Genomic DNA, 21,477 nt, shown 5'->3' on the forward strand with positions numbered 1-21,477 from the left:
AAACATCCAACTTACATAGGGCTCATTGTTAAGAACAGAGGTCAGACAACAGGAAGTGAGAAAGCTACCCCTTGGAAGGGAAATTCACCCCTGAAGGAGTCTACATGGGGAAAACGTGTCTCCGCTGAAGCTTTATCACTAATCCTTGTTTTCACAACAAGCCAATTTTTTTTTCCAAATCAGGGACAGAAAGTGAAATGAAATCTTCTGAACAGACAGCAAAACAAACAGTGCAAGCATGTTAACCCTTCCCTTTGCTATCCACAAGTAAAATATGTATCTGTTTTTAGCCAGAGTTACACTTTTAAAAATATTCTTGTTCTGACTTAAATACAAATTCAACTTAGGAACAAATCTACAGAATCTAACTTGTTTGTAACTTGGGGAATGCCTGTATTAGATGAGGATGACAAAAATGAACCCAAAGGCTATAACCCCCACTCCATTTAAATTGTTTGCCTCAAATATGCCACATACATGGCAAAAGGGGCAGTTTGATCACATTTTTGTTCCACTTCTTAGTCCCTGGAGTGACTTTTTCTGGTTGATATTCTATTTCCAAAGAGTTGGAGGAAAGGAGTGCTGTGTTTGACTCCCAACATCTACAGCCTCTCAAGTTTTCCTGAAATTACATATAGTAGCCAAATTATCACACTCCGTCCATTACCTAAGGGGTTTGCTCATTGTAGTTATCCACAAAGACTTTGAAACTTCTAGTGGATGTCGGGGAAGAATCAATGTGATTAAACAAAAAATCATTATGGGATGTGTCCCATTTGCTAATGGTGTCATTAGAAGTGACTTAAGTGATGCAATGGTGGCATTAAAACAATCATTTGCTGCAACCTTCAGTGCCTCGTATGCAGGCCAAAGGTCTTTTATGATTATAGATTTGGCAAGAAAGTGCCTGCCACTGCTTGTGACATACCCACTATTTTCTTTAGGCAGATGGGGCAATAAGAAGGAGATGGATAAATGGAAATTGCCTTACTCAGCTGACAACATACAGGATTACACTTTCTGCATGTCCTTTCAGATGTTGCTTTGTGAGCATCATCTTAAGATGATGAAATTCATGGAGTTTCTCTAAGTCAGCAGCAGGCAACTTGAAGGCACATATACAGAAGAGGATGGAAACGCCCTACTACAGGCAGGATGCCAGCTGAGTCAGGATTTTCAAACACTGCCTGAGGGCTAGGCCAAGGGAGTGGCAGTAGATCTACTTTTCCTTTCCAGCTGCATATTTGTCATTATTTTTAAAATTCGTATTTATTTCAGATTCAAGAACAAATACAAACAACAGAGTAAAATAGAAAATAATATACGAACAAAATAGGAAATAATATACAAACAAGCTCAGCATGTAGACAAAGCACAAGGGAAACCTTAGCATAGTGTTCCACTAGAACAGAGCTTTCCAAACATTTTAACCTGGAGACACAGGTTCTAAACATGTATCATTTCATGACACAGTAATTCAGTTTTACTAGCAAACCAGAGGTTTGCTACCCCTTATGAGAGACATGGACATATTCACATATTGTAATAACCAAATGTATGGGGAGGAACAAACCTGATGGTACTCAAGCTAATCAAGGTTCACCAAATCTAAAAGTGTTGTGGGGTTTTGTTGTTGTTGTTATTCCTTCTAATTTTGAGTGGGTTTGCCCAGCTAAGTGATCAGCCTAGAGCAGTGATTCCCAACCTTTGGGCCTCCAGGTGTTTTGGACTTCAGCTCCCAGAGTTCCTAACAGCTGGTAAGCTGGCTGGGATTTCTGAGAGTATATCAGTGATCAGCCTAGAGGTTCTTCAAAGAAGACATGTTGGGAAATAAAACCATTTAACATTTTGTCCAGTCTCCCAGGCCAAATTCTAGTTGGGCAGAGTGAGAATTCCACATCAGATGACAAATGATGGGCAGTGTAGAAGGAATAGTAGATTCCCCTAGGTGTTCCTCTCTATTTTAGGACAGTTCTGTGCCCTTCACAGTGTCTTCTGCTTCTCTTAAAGTATCCAGTTGCCTTTAGGTTAGTTTTCCTTCAGCAGTGCTGAACTGTTCCATTTTCTTATCCAATCAGCTTCTGTTTGTGAAATAAGGGATGTCATCTCAGCCCAAGGCAGAAAAGAGTGTTATGCCAGTCTCTAATTTCATGGTACATTTCAAAGGATCTGCTTATTTTACAGAAAAGTCCACTGAAGTTTTACAGTGGGGTTTGGAGCTTGTTTGATGCATCTAAGTTTATATTGCCTTCTTATTTTATGTATTGTTTAAGAGAAGGAAGCAATTAGGCACCCAGACAGATGATATTTGTTTGGGGACACTGTGAGTTCCCCAAACATATTTGAGAAATTCCTAGACTCTTTGAGTCATTGCTAGGGACAGAAAAATCACCAACAGTGAAGAACATTTTGGAGGTAAAGTAATGGCAAAGCAGTAGGAAAATTTACAGCTCAGTAATTTTTGAAAGCAAGTTAATGCTTGGTAGCTGCATTCCGTCAATAGTATTTGCACAACTAGACTAATGTTCCCCCCGCAACCTAAGGATAGACTCATATTTGTTTGCTCAAAGCATTCTTAGCCCTAGAGGTTCCAGAATCGACAAAACAAGTACTGTCCATTAGCTTACAATTGGAAAGGGGGAAAGGAAAACAAACTCAGTCAACAGCTCTGAAAGTTACAGAGCTATGGTAATGATCAATTAGAATGGAAACACTTCTGACACACAGAGAGAAAAGTAGTCCCTTGGAGCTAGACTCCCAGCAAGAAGGAAATAGTGCAACTTCCTAGAAGTTGTTTGATTGCAGATCCCAGAATAATTGAAGGAATGCTGGAGGTTGCAGCTGACTAACAAGTGGAAGACCCCACAATTCTGTCCCTAGTTTCAAAATATGTACCTTCTCTTCACACATTACTTCAGGAAACATAATCGCCAGATGAATGTGTAAAATGGTTCCAATCTGCAATGGATTTTTTAAAAAACAAAAAGTCCTAATGGAGCAAAGCACACAAGCGATATAGACAGGTTCTCTACCTTTGTCCCTCTAAGTAGCTATAGTGAGACAAATGGATACAGCACCCCTCCCAAACTTTGCTTTGCACAATCCCATGCCAAGTTATGTCCCACACCAACTGATTTGTGGGGAAAGTACTTTTAATTTATGGGAGACATATTGTTGTTGATCTCACTTTGAAAGAAGGAATATGAAACCTACATTTCCAACCTATGATGATCCTAAGGTGAGCCGATATCCGGGATTTCTTGGCAATGTTTGTTCAGAAGAAGTTTCTAATTACTTTCCTCTGGGGCAAAAAGAGTGTCACTTACCCAAGATCACCCAATGGATTTCACGGCCAAGTGAGGATTCAAATCCTGATCTGCAGAGTCATCATCCAATGCTCAGGCCACTACATCGTGTTGGTTCCTATAACCATGATTAATTTAGTGTTTCAAATAGTTATAGAGCTTCAGAATGAGTGCACTTTCTATAATGTCCTGCAAGAAGTGAAAAGGCAGACAATGCTCCCTACCTGCAAATCACAGAAGTTCAAGAAACTTGATTGAAAAAGGCTTCAAGTAATGTACAAGTATAACTCTTAACTGAATCTTTTTGAACATAAAAGTTTTGTAGAAAACATTGAAGCAGAAAACATTTGAGTAGAAAGATTTTGAAATTTGTTCATATTGAAATGAACAAAATATATTTTAATGTATTGTCGAAGGCTTTCATGGCTGGAATCACTCAGTTCTTGTGGGTTTTTTCGGGCTATATGGCCATGTTCTAGAGGCATTTCTCTTGACGTCAGGAGAAATGACTCTAGAACATGGCCATATAGCCCGAAAAAACCCACAAGAACTGAGAGAAAATATATTTTGAAAGTGAGGAAATAATCACTGCAGCGTAATCTATGAATGACAGAAGAGAAAACTGACCACAAGCCTCCAGTTCCAAACAGTTGGCCAATGTGCTCCATATGATGGAAGCTTGAGAGAGAGATCATGGCCTTTCCCTGATCTTATATCTCGATCAGTTAAAGGGGGGATGGCTGAAGCTATCTATCTCCTCTCTACCTAGAAATGGGGCTTAACGCAACATAAAATGTTTGCCACAGAACTACTCAGTCATCACTGAAATTAGCATCCTTGCAAAATGTAAATATTCATGTGGACAAATGGGAGTCAGTTGGTTAAATGGTTTCTTATATCAGAAGAGTTAGTATGACTCACTGGCTGTTGTCTTGGCATGGTCTCCTACATACAGTATGTTGATTCTTCCTCGTGTTGAAGCAGCTGTTCCCTCTGTTTCTGTCACTCTTAGCCTCTTTTGGAAATCTTTTTTGTAACAAGAAGAAAATACAGCAGCTGAGGAAACAGTTGCTGCAACAAGAGGTTTCTGTCTATGCAGATAGGGAAACTGAAAGATAACTGGTGGTTATGTGTAGCAAGAAACATGTCTCATCTTTAAAGGTGGGGAAGGGAATACAGCAGCACCTTGAAGACTTAACTGGTTTGTATTTTTGCATGAGCTTTCATGGATATTAATCTACTTCCTCAGATGTACTGCTAGAGAGATATTAAAGCCACAGGTTTATGTATATAATTCCAAAGCTGTGAGAATGGAATGGAAGGCAATACGATAGAGAAAAATGCATTAATCGAGCCATTAGTCTTTAAAAAGCTGTGTGAGGTGATACAGCTTTTTCAAGAGGCTGGTTGCAGAAAAGAAGAAAAATAGAAATCTTGTCCAAGAAAAAAATGGACAGAATTTTACGGCTCTGAATGGGACATCTGAGCTAGGTAAAACTTTGATCTGATCAACAGGATTACTAAAATGGAGTGAGCAGATCTAATTGGTGATAGGATCCAAGCTCAAAGGGGATAACTTAATTGATTTTTGTCACAGACCAGAACACATCACAAGGGATGAGTTTCTCATACAAGAGAAAAGGTAATTTCTTTTTTTTCATCAATTAATAGGTATCTGAAATGGCCAAAGTCATTACTGAAAGCATCACTCCCTCTTTGATTCAGACATTCCTCAGCAAGCTTGTGCAAGATCATCACACCAATTAATATGGTTTAGGCATCCTTCCTTACCAACTCTCACAGAATCATTTTTCAGAATCAACAGAACAGGAATTTCCTTCTTCAGATCCAGATACATATCTATATCTAACGTCTCTCTTCACTATTTAAGAATTCTTCACCACTGTGCATTCTCAAGCCTGTTCGTGTTGATTTGGAGATCACTCCATCTTCATGAGTTTTGTTTTGTTACAGAAGCCAAGGAAGATGCTGACATCATGTGTGATGCAGTTTTCACTACATAAGGAGCCACACTCACCCCAAACTTTATAAGTTGGGAATAATAGTCTGGGTGGATCTTCTCTGTCACATTTATTAGTTTCTCAGTGCAGACATGTGAACATATTTCTGGGATGTGCAAAGTTGAGCATCAGGATAGAATTATTACAAGGAAAATTAGGTGGTAATTTAAAGTGGAACACGTAGAAACAGCAAGGCAATCTAACAAAATTGCTGTTTATGAGCACACAATCATGCCCTATATGTTGTGCCAGCATTTCTCTTCTCCCCAACATAGAACATAAATATAGTGGTCAAAACTTTAAGTTTTTTTTTCCATAATACAGAGGAAATAAGTATAAAGAGTACAACATGGCATGCATACTCTCAGGTCTTGACCTTCCATGGTTTCACCTTCCTGCATCTGTCCCCTCAAGGACTTTTGTAAGCCTTCCTGGCAATTCTATAGTATGCTTCCACCAGAATTTACTGTAGATTCTCCCTGGGGAACTTACCAATTTTTTAAGGAGGAGACCTCTACAGGAAGTCTTCTAGATTCTCCAGGGCAACTCTGTTGTAAATTGCAAGAGAAGTCAGGGCTCTTCTAGGCAGGCCCAAAATGTGGGACCAGTCTTGCTTTCTACCTGAGGTCTCCAAACAATGCCTCAGTTAAAAGCAAATTAATGCAGAGTAAACCAGGCTTTCCTAATTCACTCTGCATTGATTAAACACCTCTAAAGACCCAGACTTTAAGGATCCTATTGGGACTGTCCTCTGCAGTCCCAGGGTCAAGCTCCACAGCCATCCCACTTCTTTGAGCGCCAAAAAGCCTGGAAGAACGGGATGGTGCCCACTCCCTCCCCTTCAACCCCTCATTTCGGCCCCCAAACTTACTGAATAGGCCTACCAGCAGCACAGGCCTCTCTCTACATCCCTCCTGGTGCAAGAAAATGGCAAATGAGGAGGTTGGGGGGGGGGGAGATTTCCCTCACCCCCTCACCCCCCCCCCGACATGTCACTTCCAAGCATGAAGAGGACTGTAGAGGCCTGGCACTTCTGACAAGCCTCTCAGGTAAGTTTCAGTTGACCTGGGATGCCATCTAGCCACCCTTCCCAGGAAACCCTGAATTTGGGTTGGGGGTGGGAACTACAACCCAAGAGGAAGCAGGTTGTTTTAATCCTATCATGTTTTATTATAGTGCAGAAGGGCCCTCCTCTGTTCCAATAGACTTTACCTTTCTGATAGCCATAATTTCTATTACAAGGTTGTCTCAACTGAAACTTTTTTATTTTATTTAGTTCCAGAAACTTATATGCTGCCCATTTCATTATAAACTTTTATACCTTTAAGAGTTATGTACAATAGTGAAGAATATTTTGTTGGATTGATCTTTCATTGCCTAGAATAACAAGCCACCCTACCACACATTGTGCAGAGCTAGAAAAGTTCCATTTTTCACAGCTCCTCCACAAAACCTTTAACTGGCTAGGCACGTTTTATACTTTTTAAAAGGTGCTAAAATGGTTGATTTCAGATCTGTCTGAAGACTGGGGCTTTTTAAAGCCACCTATTTATTTATTTACTGTATTTGTATACCGCCCATCTCAGCCAATTGGCGACTCAAGGCGGTTTCCAACAAATCAGTATACATAAAACATAATAGACAAAAAACATTAAACAGTATAAGATATCACAAAAGCAATAAAAGCAACATCATCAGCGTCTCATTATTCTCAAGCATTGTCCAATTCCATTGTCAGGTCATTCGATTTCCTATATTAGCTACTTTGTATTTGTAAACGCCTATGAGCATTATCAGCACAAACTCCATGCCTTCCTGCCTTTATTTGTTTTAATGGACTTTAATCTTACATAGATTGTTGATTAGTGGAAATGCTGCTGCAGTCATGATCCCAGATTTGACAGATTGAATTTCTGTTATGTGGCTACATTACTAATCTTTAGCTTCAAATTACAGATATCCAGGTGCATCATGATTATACCAATTTTCTCTCAAGCTAAAAATAATAGCACAGAACGGAACAGAGGAATGCATGAATAATGCAGAGTAACTTAGAACCTGCATTGGAAGAGCTCTTACGAAGCTGCTGCTTTTATTATGAGTTTCCTTGGGAGGGCAGCAAAGGACAACCAACACATTCCTTGTATAATCCAGTGCTGGAGTTCACTGGAAGCTGTATAAAGAGGCCTCTGATGTAAGAGGTCTTGTGACTATACCAATGTGACCATATGGCCTAGCGCACACTCCACCGACAGAGCAACAATCCTCTTAACAATAGACAAATGTCCAGCAAGACTTCTAAGAAAATACAGACAATGACTGAGTTGGTGGATCAGACTGAGAACTGTCTGCTTGAATGCAAGGTGTGCTTTGAAAAATACAACCAGCAGAAAAAACACCGGCCAAGGAACTTACCATGTGGGCATGTGATGTGCTTGGAGTGTGTTATGTCTTTGACTCACCCCCGGACCTTTAAGTTGGAGTGCCCATTTTGTCGCAGAGCCTGCAAATCATCTGAGACCAGCGACTGTTTGCCGTTGCTGCACCTGATGGAAATCCTGAGCCTTCCTCTTAATAATGCTCCAGTTCCAGGAAGCAGCATAGGGAGGACAACCGAGGACGTGTCAACACCAGCTTCTCAGGTCTTGACCTTCTCTCTTTCCTTTGGAGGATGGGGGACGCTGATCAATCCAACAGGAATTGCCGTGTGCCAGAGGTCTGGCTGTGCAGCAGTGGTTCACGATGGCAAAAAGAGGATCAAGCTGTTCACTTTCACTGGGAACTGCATGCAACAATTTGGAGAAAGAGGACAAGCAGGAAATGACATCAGGTACCCAAATGACATCACAGCCACATTGGATGGACATATCGTCATCACAGACAGCGGGGATGGTTCGGTCAAAGTGTTTGATTTTAATGGCAGGGGCAAGCTGGTCATCTCAGAGTCTTTTTGCTTGCCCTGGGGTTTGGACACTACACCTCAGAATGATATTATCATGACTGATTCAGAGGCAGGTACTCTGTATTGCTTAAGTGCTGACTTCAAAAAAGGGGAACTAAAGGGAGTGAGGAAACTGCATTCTAACTTGTGCAACCCAAGAAAAGTGGCTGTTTCTCAGACCTCTGGTGCCATTGCGGTCATAGAACATTTGATGGCCAAAGGACCAAGCTATGGCAGCACAAGAGTGAAAGTTTTCAGTGCAGAAATGCAAATCCTTGGTCAGGTGGACAGTTTTGGTCTGAATCTAGTTTTTCCTATAAAAATTTATGCCAGTGGTGTGACCTTTAACAAAGAAGGTCTTATAGTAGTAAGTGATGCTTACAACCAAGCAGTATTCTGCCTAGGAAAACCTGAAGAATTCCCTGTATGTAAGCCTGTAATCACCCAGGGTCTTTCTTACCCCTTGGCATTAACATTCACACCAGATAACTCTCTGATTGTGTTGGATGGTGGTGATCATTCCTTAAAAGTATACACCACTAGCTGAAATATTGATAAGGTATCACAAGGTATGGGGGAAATGGCTCCAGACCCCAGCCTTATACAAAGAATACATGGGAAACCTTCAGGCCTTGTAGGAATAACTGAAACAAGCCTTCTCCCCCAACTCCACCCCACCCTCATGAACCACCTCGGGGATTACGATAATCTGGGAAGGCCCTGTTCTCGGTCCCACCTCCTTCACAGGCATGAAGGAGGTGGGGACAAGAGGCAAGGCCTTCTCAGTGGTGGCCCCTTGGCTGTGGAACTCCCTCCACAGTGATATTAAATCAGCCCCTCCCTCCAGGCCTTCAGAAAAAAAGTGAAAACGTGGCTTTGGGATCAAGCCTTCAAAGAATAATTGTAATGCAATAGATGGGTACAGAATATGTGCAACGACTATTGGAATGGCCCCAGATTACGATTGTGGATGTGTGGTTTTAATAGTGAATGTAAAGTTTTAAATGTTTTAATGTGTATTAATTTTAATGTTTATTTTAATTGTATGTTGTTTTTAAGGCATGGAATAGTTGCCTATGTGTAAAGCGAGTCCCCTTCGGGGTTGAGAGAGGCGGGGTATAAATCTGGTAAATTTATTTATTTTATTTTATTTATTTATCGTGTCATCCGCAACCAGAACATTGTATTACATTTCTAACAGAACAAAACAAACAAACAGATAAAAAAAACCACAGATTTTGCAAACTTGGTAAATAAATAAATAATAGTGAGGTTGAAATGTGGTGCAGTTCGGTGAGGAACAGTTTTGGACTACAACCTCCACAATCCGTGATCTTGGTCAGAATTTCTGGGACCTAACATTAAAGATCCAGAAAGCCAAAATGTCTGGACTTCAGTCTAGCTGATATTAAATATATTTCAAGTGCAATTCTGCGGCTGAATCTACAATGCCATATAATCCAGATTATCAAAGAAAATGATCCAGATTAGGTGAGTCTAAACTGTCATATAATCCAGTTCAAATCAGAAAACCTAGATTTTATATGGCAGTGCAGATGGGTCTATATCAGGCACGAGCAAACTTTGGCCCTCCAGGTGTTTTGGACTCCAACTCCCAGAATTCCTAACAGCCTACTGGCTATTAGGAATTGTGGAAGTTGAAGTCCAAACACCTGAAGGGCCAAAGTTTGCCCATGCCTGGTCTATATACATGAACCTAGGAGCAAGTATGACTGAACTTAATGGGAATTTCTTCTGAGTTTCATGAGTAGAGTTGTACTATAAATTGGCAATTCCGATAGAAATTATGATATTTCTGTGGCTATTTATAAATTCCAGTATTTTCTGTATCAGTCTGTGGGCAGGACAACTTTTCTCTTACATTTTGAATGTCATTATGACCCCTTTGAACTTTTTTTTAGGAAAATAGACAGTTCTGGCATTAGTAAAAGGTCTTGATTTCTGTCGCTGCACAGAGAATGTCATAGGAGGGCAAAAGCATCAGTCAAGCTCAGAGCATGGAAGTAATGAGTCGCAACTATGTATTTGTAATGTCTTTTTGTAAGGTTACCTTTCAAAAGCAATATAACTTATGAGCATGCTGTCAACCTATTCGTGTAATGAATATTGTTTTTTGCTAAAATTTTAGCCATTTGGGATACTTTGAAGCATTTCAAGTTGTCTATAAGATTGATAGGATTTTGTTAATTTTTCTTTTATTCTCTTATGAATCCAGTTCCCTCTTTCCAAAAAGACTCAACAAAAGACAACAGAAACCATGAGTAATACAATGAAGTTGTTTTTGAAAAAAGATGACAATGAATAACAACAATAAACCCTCCTGATGAACAAGAAAGAAGTACTTTTTAAACATAATTTTCCAAGCAGTAAGGTTCTTGATACGTGGGGAAAACTTGCCTTTACAGGTTGAGTTGCAGTGTCATCATGCAAAGCCTTTACGTGGAATAAAACACGGCAAAGATGGGGCATGTTCAGGGTGGTAAGGCATGTGGATGGCTCACTTGTCTGCCATTATGCTTAACTCACACCTCGGAGCTAGTGAAGCTAGTATAAACCTGTCCTCCTGGAATAAAAGTCAAGAGTGCTGTGCTGGTTGAGTCTTGTACAGAACAGACATGATTCATCTGCTGGAAATGGATACCTTTTGGTGACCACTACTTCATCTATCGCTATAGAGCTCTATATACGGTATATTATAAACAAAGTCTAGAAAAGCTACATTCTTGGACCGGATCTCTCAATTAACAACCCAGCTGGGAAATTGTGAGTTATAGTGAGACACACAGACTTTAAGTGCAGAGCTTGCTGTCTGGGAGATCGGCAGTTCGAATCCATGGGACGAGGTGAACTCCCATTGTTATCCCCAGCTTCTGCCAACCTAGCAGTTTGAAAACATGCAAATGTGGGTAGATCAATAGTCACTAGTTTGGCAGGAAGGTAATGCCACTCCATGCAGTAATGCCAGCCACATGACCTTGGAGGCATCTACGGACAACGCCGGCTCTTCGGCTTAGAAATGGAGATGAGCACCACCCCCCAGTGAGACTCGACTAGACTTACTGTCAAGAGGGAAACCTTTATTTTATTACAGAATTCTTAGAAGTCACATTTTAAATGTGCAATAGTTGTTGACATTGAAAGTGAATGAATGCAAAGGCCATGTTACATATTTAAGGCAACTGCATATTACTTTTTTCCAATGTTTTACACAGTGAGTCCTCGGTATCTGCTGGGGTTTGTTTCCAGGACTCTCCAGGGATACCAAAACCTGTGAAAGCTCAAGTCCCATTACATAAAATAGTATAATAAAATGGCATCCCTTATATAAAAAATATAAGGTTTGCTTCCTGAATTAATTTTAAAAATATTTTGAAGCCATGGATAGTTAAATCCGAGCATGCAAAACTTGTGCATATGGAGGGCCGAGTGTATATATTTTAATAGAAAGCAAGCTAAGATTGTGGGCTTTAGTGAAGCAACTACAGAGAAGAGGTGGTTTGCTATTTCCCTTTCTGTTTTTTGGCTTAAAATCACCCCCGCACCAGCTGTTTCTTCTCTCATAGAAAAACATGTCTACCTGTATCATTTAACCAACAGGAAGAAAAGTAACTGGGAGAATTCTGAAAGTGAAAATGGGTAGAAGGGAGTAGCAAACTGAATTTATTTTCTGCTATTTTCTAACGAAATATGTGACCTTAAAGATGTCTTCCATTTAAAAGAAAAGTGAAGACATAAACATTGTTCTATCTTTAATGCATTTTGGCCCCAATACATAATTTTTTGGCATAGATAGGACATATGAGATCTGTATAAACAGAATATGTGCTGTAGTCCCAGCAGCACAAGCTATCCTTTAAAAATATGATTGCTTTCTTAAATTGAATATAGAAGAAGTGTGAGAAAGTTATTAAAATGGGATTAAGGAATCCTGGATTATTGGATTGTCAAATGTTTTTACTATAGTTCTATGGATTCAAAAAAGGAGTTTGTCGCCATTCTTTACTTTAGCACTTTCATCTTACATAACATTCTTTGGTTAGTTAAGAAATTACTCAGGAAATACTTGTGAAGAAAGTATATAAAGGGACCTTAATATCTACTGGGCTGTAGTTCCAGGACCCCCATGGATGGAAAAATACATGGATGTTAAATTCTATGGATGGTGGAATCTGTGGTTACAGAGAGCTAAATGTGCAAACATGTTTTGTTTCTGTAAAGAAAAGTTATCTGAGTTGGTTTGTTGAATAGAGCTATTTCGTGCACAACTCCATAGAGTGGAAGACCCTACTGGGGGTCGAATGAGGAAAGAGGTCAATTATTACCGATTCTTCTTATACCAGGCAGAACCTGCCTTCCCACCACCACCACCATCTTGGTGCTCTTCTGTGACTCCAAGCTTACACCAGATGCTGAACAGGTTCTGATCTTGTCTGTATGAAGGTATCATGGAACGTTGAAGTAACACAACGAGTCTACATTTTCATTAGTAAAAGTACTATTTTCATAAAAGTTTCCTACAGCTGTGGTCTACACCTGAGATATAATGATATGGCAAGTTCACTAGGAGCTACAACAAGACATCAACAAAGGGATTTCCAAGATTTGCAGCTTTTTTTTCTCCCCCTTCCCCTTACATACATTAAAGATTAACTGAGACAGAGTGTTTTAAGAGGATTAACTAGTTATTTTTAAATGCCCCATAAAATAAACCACAGCAACATTATCAAGTAGCTTTGGGCCAAAGAGGCATGATGGATGAAACCTCTGACTGGATCTCCTGACCACTTGTTTTCGTTTTAGACAAACCACAAGGCTTCGTTTTTCACTCTGCTACTAAAATATCTTTGTTTTCCTTTAGGGCTAAAGTCTATAATGGTTTCTTCACACAGCTGCACCCTCCACAAGAAATGAGGAGAATCCTTCTCCGGGGCTATATGGGAGTGGTATGCTAAGATGACACTATTGGAGGATAAAATCAGAACCCAGAGTTGGCATACTATTCCCTTTCTCTCTCCATCCTCTTCTCTTTACCATCAACTTCCTTCCATGACTTGAAGCCTGTGAGGAAGTAAGATTGGCAGGGCATCAATTGCAGTCTTGGGAAACTAGTACTTTTTCAGGTTTCTAAGTAGTGGGTGAGCAATGTTGGAAGAAGATAGTCTGCATATAGGAGTTTCCTTTAAAGCTTGGACACCATACTCTTGAACATGTCACAAATGAAAGCCAGGATACATATGGCCAAGCAAAATCAGAGCGTGAGTCAAGTCAGGGAAGGTTATTAATAAAGAACACACAAGCTAGGAGAGGATGCAACAGTTTGCTTTTGCCTGAGCCTATTTGGAAAGGGTTTTGTCCACTCCTTTCCCCCACTGCTGAGTTAATTGAGTGTAACCTCTTTAAATTCAGTTTGCATCAATGGACATAAGCTAAAGAAGAATGTGGGAGGAGAGAGAAACCGTGATATTTTATAAGCAGCTGAAAACAGAGGTACCAAATGTCCTTACCAAGTGAGGAGAGTTGGAGAGTAGGGGCACTCTCCAACTTCCACCAATTCCCAGCTCATACCAGGGCTCAGTAGCTAAGGTTGAAGAGCCATGGTTTGCCCTGTTGGGTTCACCAGAAAGCCATACAAGAGATAAATTAAAAGGGGAGTTAGTGAATACATGCCCTTGGATCCATCAAGCCATCTGAATCAAGGCAGCGAGTGAAGTGCCAGTATTAAGACCTGCAAGTTTTCTTGCACGGTGACACACATAGTCTGAAAGGAAATGGGGGCAGGGACTCCATCAAGTGCGCCAGTGAGCTTTCTATAAGTCTCAATAGCAATGCAGGGTATATGAAAATGTAGACACATGAAAAAACAAATGTGTCATCTTGACAAGGCCATGTAGGATGCAAGAAGGAAGAATGGTAACAAATGCTCCAGCAGCTCGGTGCATTCAAGCTCTCACTTTGCTTTTAAAAAGGTGTGCTCCCCATTCACCCCTAGATTGCCATCTAGATTTTACTTAAATTCTCTCGATTCTCCTGGATTCTCTTGTGCTTGATGTGCTGAATATGAATACACATGAGGGTATCAGCAGTTTTGTAAAGGGAAGAGAAAAAGAGAATGTTTACCTTCTAACCTTTGTGTCCCATCAGCATTGAAACACCGACTTTGTCACCCAATCTATCCAGGGAGTTCTGCAGTTGGGAACAACTCTCCCTTTACATATAAGTTGCTGGGTTAAGAACCATGGCTTCATACAGATTTGTATCCAATTATACACCTCTTTGTCTGTTTGTCTTCCTTGCATTGCTTTCAAATCAGGATATAGATACACGTTTGAATATGCATCCATTAATAGCTACTGGGAAATCTGTTAAGACTCGCTTTCTCATATACTTGAATACCAGTAGGATTACTTCATCCTTCTGGTAGAGCATATGATTCTCCCAATGTATTTAGCCAGGGTAAGTAGGACGAAGAGGTGTTGGGCCTCTTCATCCTACTTCCTCTACTTTGTGTCTCTTTTTAAAAAGATAATAATAATAATAATAATAATAATAATAATAATAATTAGAACCAATGCCATCAAAGCCAGAATTGAAAAGTCAATGACAGATCCCAAATGCAGACTCTGCAAGGAAGCAGATGAAACAATAGATCACATCCTCAGCTGCTGCAAGATCACGCAGACAGACTACAAGCAGAGGCATAACACTGTTGCTCAGATAATTCATTGGAACTTGTGCCACAAATACCATCTGCCTACGACAAAGAACTGGTGGGATCACAAGCTGGAAAAAGTTTCAGAGAATGAACACGTTAAGCTACTCTGGGACTTCCGGATTCAGACAGACAGATTTTTGGAGCACAACACTCCTGACTTCATGATCGTGTTAAAAAACAAAGTATGGATTGTTAATGTTGCAATCCTAGGTGCCACCAGGATTGAAGAGAAACAACTGGAAAAGATGACACGATATTAGGATTTAAAGACCTAACTGCAAAGACTGTGGCACAAGCCAGTTAAGGTGGTCCCAGTGGTAATCGGCACACTGGGTGCAGTGCCTTGCACTTGGCTTGCACTTAAACACAATCAGCCCTGACAAGATTACCATCTGCCAGCTGCAAAAGGCCACCTTACTGGGATCTGCACACATTATTCGCAGATACATCACACAGTCCTAGACACTTGGGAAGTGTCCGACGTGTGATCCAATACAACAGCCAGCAGAGTATCTGCTGTGGACTCATCTTGTGGTGTTTATAATAATAATAATAATAATAATAATAATAATAATAATAATAATAATAATAATTCAAAGTGTCTAACCTGTGATTGAATACAAAAGGCAACATAGTGATCTTGTTTGCTGTGTACTAATCTTGTTGTGTATCAAATAATATAACAAAGGGAAAAGGACTCCGAGGTTGAGCTCTGTCCCCATGGCCACTGATCAGCTATATGAGTCTTCATGGATATGCTCTGGTTCTCCTTGACCTCTTATAGCCATGATTTAGGATTGTATCTGCCAGTTCTCCTGCTGATATTATATATTGATTCCCAGTCCCTTTCACAGGATCTGTTAACAATCTGTTCAAGACACAATGAAGAATGGCTATCATCTGAGAAGTCTCAATAACTTGTTGAATAACTGGACTAATTCTTTACATTAGACAGAAGGATGATTATGGAAATCAAGTAATGTTGCCACACAAGATATAATTTCTGAAGTCTGTGAAGACTACAAAAAAAACCTTTGACATATGTGCAGAAATAGTAAATTTTTAGAAGAATTGGTACTACAACATGCTGAAGCCAAGCATGTGGTAACGGAATGATGCTCAGGGTCTCATTTTACCACTGCTCAGCTGTGAATAGAGACAGCATATTGTTTGTTTTACCCATTCTTCTTTTTTATAAAAACATAATTTCTACGAGGTTTTTTCCCCTAATCATTATTATGTTTGATGTCACAAGTAATGATGGAAAGAGTCATTAATTTGACTGTTCCTAAAATATGCAGTTTAATTTGTACATAGTTCTGTTCTTATGGACAGATACCACCTTAGAAAGACTAAGTTACTTATTATGTAAGTAGCAAAAAGAGAATGTTTCAGGTTTTTTCTTACAAAATGTCTTTTTCATGCTCAGTGTAACACCACTTCCATAAACATTAACATTTTTTAAGATCCTTAGTTACAAATCATTTACCCCTTCAAAGACATTCTAGTTGTAAAGAAATACTGGTCACTTCATCTGCCATAGATGGCGAAGCATTTTTTGTGCAAAATACAAAGATAAATAACTGATATGCATCTCTTTAGGACCCATCCCTTTTATTATCGCCTTCTCCTCTCAGAATCACCCGCTTCTGACATTACTTAAGAGTTTTCCAGACTATTGGAGGCTTCCTTATACACATTCTTTACCATTCAATAATGAAAATAACTTTTTAAAATATTAAATTTATTAGAAGCTTTGGAGATATTTGTTGTTGAATGTGCTGGATACAGTTTATTAATTTAATTGGTACAGATATAATACCTTAATATCCTTTGTATCCTGTTTTTCGATATTTTTGGAATCCAGTCAACAAATGAGAATTAGAAATAGCCCATAGTAGTAAATGTTTGCGTATTCACCGTCTAACAAGCAGATGGATAGAAGAATGAATTAGGCACATATTGCCCATCTGGATCTGACCAAAGTCCTTTGTTCCAATCACGCAGTAGCCAACAACTTGTCTGTGAAACTTCCAAGCAGTCCATATAAAAAAAAAGGCTGTGTTTAACACAGTGGGTTAAACTGCCAGCTGCACAAAAATCTTGCCGACCAGAAGGTTAGCAGTTCAAGCCACAGACAGAGGTGAGCTCCCACCTTCAACCTAGCTCCTGCTTATCTAGCAGTTCAAAAACAGTAATGTGAGTAGATCTATAGGTACCATTTTGACAGGGAGGTAAAAAGGTGCCCATGAAGACATACCAGTAATTCCATCAGGAAGGCGTCCACAGATAACAAAGCTCCTTGGCATGGAAAATGGAATAGCAGCACCTCCCCATGGCCAGAGTCAAGCACAGCCTCCAGATACCAAAGATGGAAAAGTGGGAAAGCCTTTACCTCTGTTTATGTACTGTCTGTCTTTGTTAATTGTATAATAAATTGAATGTTTGCTGTATATGTGTTCTGCAATCAGCTCTGAGTCCCCTCGGGGAGATAGAGTGGAATATAAAGTTGATTATTATTATTATTTTGCACAAAATAGCCCTTCCTTGGGATACAGAGGGATACTGCCTTCAGTCAAGAAAGGCACACTCTTCTTCTCCAGAAATTTGTATAATCTTTTAGAAGTTGGTGAGCATCACATAATCTGGTAATAGTTAATTCCATACTTCAAGTGCATACTGTATAAAGGACTATTTCCTTTATGTGTTCTGGCTTGCCCACGATTCATTTTCACTTATGCAGTATTATGACAGAGGAGAGAAAAATGTTTCCCTGTTCTCCTTCATCATACCAGGCATCCTTTTATACATCTCATCCTGTCTCTCCCTTTCTTCCCTTTGTCTTCCAAGTGAAAAATAATAATCCATTGCAAGTTGTAACTTTTCCTCATAGGAGAGTCACTAAGCCCCTTGGTCATTTCTGGTTGTCTTTAGTCTTTTTTTAAGATTCGCAGTTATTTTTTCTGAACTGTAATGACTGGAACTACACAAAGTCTACTAAATACAGTTGTTCTATAGACTTGCGTAAAGACATTATAATCTGGACTCTTTTATTTCCATAACAATGCCTAGAATGGAATTGCCAAACACATCTTATTTGGATTTTTTTTTTTTAAAATTGACTTTGCCATAATAATTAAAAAATACTCCTTATATACAAATCTGTCAAAGCAGGTAATGGGTTCCCTTTTATGACATTATTAATTACATTTTACAATGAGCGTATTCATGCTGATCTGCATTCTTACAGTTTACTCCTTAATGTAAAAAGTGGGATTATTTTATTCTGTAGATACTAAAAGCTAGAGGCACATTTTTGACACTATATTTGCCCTAAATACATAATAATGTGATGAGCATTTTTTTAATAAGCTGACCTCCTAGGTTATTTTAGCAGGAGCCCCCAGCCCCAATTTGGGATTTGTATTCACAATAGCACTGTAAAGATCTGTTTCAGCCCCACTTGCATACCAGACATTCTTTATCGCAATGATGAAGAGAGTGAGTGCTTTTGAGGGAGGGGCGAATAATGGAAGTCTTGTCCTTGCAGCTCACACTCATTCATGTTACACATGTCATGAACTGCCTGTGACCGTTAATTGCTTTTTAGGAGTACAACATTCATTTTCTAGCTTTGGAACAGTGTACAGAAATGAGGATTAACTTTAATGAATAGAGCAGAAGCTTCAAATGTGAGACTTTAATGGGATATTTGATCTTATCTTAAAGTTAATAACTTTTTTTTGTATTAGCAGGAAAGCTAATGTATCCTTGTCTTTCATTCTTTCTCCCCTCCCCTCCCCCAACACACAAATTCTTTTGTGCCTATTATAAAACACACTAGCATAATTGTGCAGATTAGAGAAAAGAAACCTGTCTCCCTTTGTTTTCCGTTGTCTGAAATAATCAGAGGGGGTGTTTTACAAAATATGGTAGGTTTTTTGTGGACTTTCTCAATAATTGATAGAGTTGTCTTATACACACAGACACATACTCGAGACGTAACAAAAGTAGAGACTCAAAGATTTCAGTGGTTTTTTTAAGGGGCTTTAGAATGGAGATAGGAAATGCAATGTAGTTACTTAGGTGATTCCTCGTAGTCCAAGGATGATGGTCCTCCAAGTGATGTGTCTTGGTGGTGGATACGTAGGTGGCTGTGGAGCCCTATTCTTGATCTGCATGTTCTCCTGCAGTGAAGGCATTGGTTTCCAGGTGGAAGGTGGTCCCGGTCAGGGTTGGCACGTTTCTCTCTTTCGCCCTCCATTCACGCCTCTTCACAGCTGACCTCCAACTAAAGTGCTCAAGGGCCAGGGCTTCCCAGTTCTCGGTGTCTATGCCAGAGTTTTTAAGGTTGGCTTTGAGCCATCTTTAAATCTCTTTTCCTGTCCACCAACATTTTCCTGTGTCACCAACACAGCATAAATCTCCACTGATATTTCATCCAAAGGAAATAAACACTGTAGGCAGACACACATAGGCAAACACAGGGATGCTTTCCAACTCCATAACCATACATATATTATTGTGCAATGATGATGATCCAATAGGCCACCTGGAGATTGGGAATACCAATGAAGCAGCATTACAGATCTATGATTTTATATCACAAAATAAAAGGTGGTGGAAAAGTAAAAGTTCAGATAACAAGCTAATAATTGTATGGAAATACAATATTTACAATGATTTCTTTGATTATCTAGGTCAAGGGTCCTCAAACTAAGGCCAGAGGGCCGGATAAGGCCCTCCAAAGTCATTTACCCGGCTCTTACTCAGGATCAACCTAAGTCTGAAACGACTTGAAAGCACACAGCAACAATCCTATCTCCTCAGTCAAAAGCAGGCCCATACTTCCCATTGAAATAGTAATCGTTTATATTTGTTAAAAATTTTCTTCATTTTAATTATTGTATTATTTTAAGTGTTTTTTGCACTACAAATAAGATATGTGCAGTATGCATAGGAATTCATTCATATTTTTTAAAAATTATAATCTGGCCCTCCAACAGTTTGAGGGACTGTGCCCTGGCCCTCTGTTTAAAATGTTCGAGGACCCCTGATCTAGGTGCTTCTATCAGTCATAACAAGCCTACCAGGGTTATCCAATCATCTGAAAGACCAATCGGAGATCTAAACATTAGGATGTAAACCTACACACAATTAAGTCCCATTGTTTGGAGCAGGCCTGGTTTGTCTGTACATGTTTAAAATTGTAGGGTCAGACTCCTTCCTCCAATTTCAGAATGTTGTTTGATATACAAATGTGGCTTGCCATATAACTCTTCCATCTTCTGTAGGCTGGTGCCAACATCTTACTTCTTCAGGAAACAGAATAGACATGGTCCATGAACACTGGCATTGGGAGAATTATGAAGGACATTGATGGCCTGGGATCAGGTTGCAGTAGTGTCAGCTTGAAACTGACAACACAAGAAAATTTGAGCTTAGAAATAATGCTGTTTAGCTGCGTGTGCCTGTCTACAACAGATAAGGTACGTGCTACAGCAGCTGTCTCCAGAATCCCTTACTGAGCATGAATGAAGAGCAAACAGGGAGAACGGGGGAAAGTTGATACTGCCTCACCAGCATATTCTGTGCATTATACTCAAAAGAAACATAGATTCATAAATTGGGCCACCAAAATGACAATCATAAAAAGGTGGAGGCTGGTGAACTAATAAATTATCCATGGATGCATTTTGTAAGAAGCTTTCAAGATGCCCCCAAAAGTTCAAAATATTATGCAAGGCTTACCTCATTTAGTTGCTTCCTTTTACATGTGCTTAGTTTATGTTCTGAATAAAACATTTGCTAAAACATGTAGAACGGATTTTCCTTTTTGTGAATACTGTATACCTATACCTGTTCTTTCCACGTTATTTCTGCTTATATAACCAACTATTCCGTTAAAAAAGTCATGTCAGAGAATGCACCTACTGTATTAACTGAATTATACCTGGATTGCCTGGAAGTATCTTTCCAGGGTCTCAATCTGCTGTGTTTAATGCATTGCTGCATTTGAAGTGCAGTTTAAAAAAAACAGCATGGAAGGAAATAAGTATCAAGAGTAGTACCATGGCAGGAAAGCTCATTTTCTTTCCCTGCCTCTCAACCACATCTCAAGTTGAATTTTGCAGTGTAATTAATTCCCCCATGAGTCTAGTATGGGATTTCTTCCCAGTATATATATAATCATCAGAACAAAGATTTTCATCAACACCTCACAGAGGAGGAAAGGTTTAAATTTCCCTTCCAAGGAGATTGCTATAATCCTGATGAACAGCCATTCCAGCTGATGACATTTGCTTTAAAGTCCCTTCGGGGAGAGAGGGCGGGTTATAAATAAAGTATTATTATTATTATTATTATTATTATTATTATTATTATTATTATTTTAAAAGAAACAAAACTGTCGAATTAATACAGTTAATTCTACAGTTAATTGCCATGGCTCAAAGCTATGGAATCCTAGGAGCTGTA

At 39.4% G+C, this 21,477-nt stretch overlaps 2 protein-coding genes across 3 annotated transcripts in view; one reads left to right on the top strand and one right to left on the bottom strand.

Moving 5' to 3' along the window:
* Positions 1-7,817, bottom strand: part of KDM1B (lysine demethylase 1B) — a 61,805-nt gene extending 53,988 nt beyond the window's left edge. For both annotated transcript variants that reach the window (XM_067467499.1, XM_060774882.2), the window contains exon 1: positions 7,742-7,817. In XM_067467499.1, coding sequence (XP_067323600.1) covers positions 7,742-7,752 — 11 coding nt within the window. In that variant the 5' untranslated portion in view covers positions 7,753-7,817. The remainder of the gene's footprint in view (positions 1-7,741) is intronic.
* NHLRC1 (NHL repeat containing E3 ubiquitin protein ligase 1) lies at positions 4,418-10,376 on the top strand. The gene is made up of 2 exons (XM_060774884.2): positions 4,418-4,506; positions 7,283-10,376. The coding sequence occupies exon 2, from the start codon at positions 7,609-7,611 to the stop codon at positions 8,812-8,814; it is 1,206 nt and encodes a 401-aa protein (XP_060630867.2). The 5' UTR covers positions 4,418-4,506; positions 7,283-7,608; the 3' UTR covers positions 8,815-10,376.
* The last annotated feature ends 11,101 nt before the right edge of the window (positions 10,377-21,477 follow it).

Source organism: Anolis sagrei, chromosome 4 (assembly GCF_037176765.1).
Source record: "Anolis sagrei isolate rAnoSag1 chromosome 4, rAnoSag1.mat, whole genome shotgun sequence".
Lineage (NCBI taxonomy): Eukaryota > Metazoa > Chordata > Lepidosauria > Squamata > Dactyloidae > Anolis > Anolis sagrei.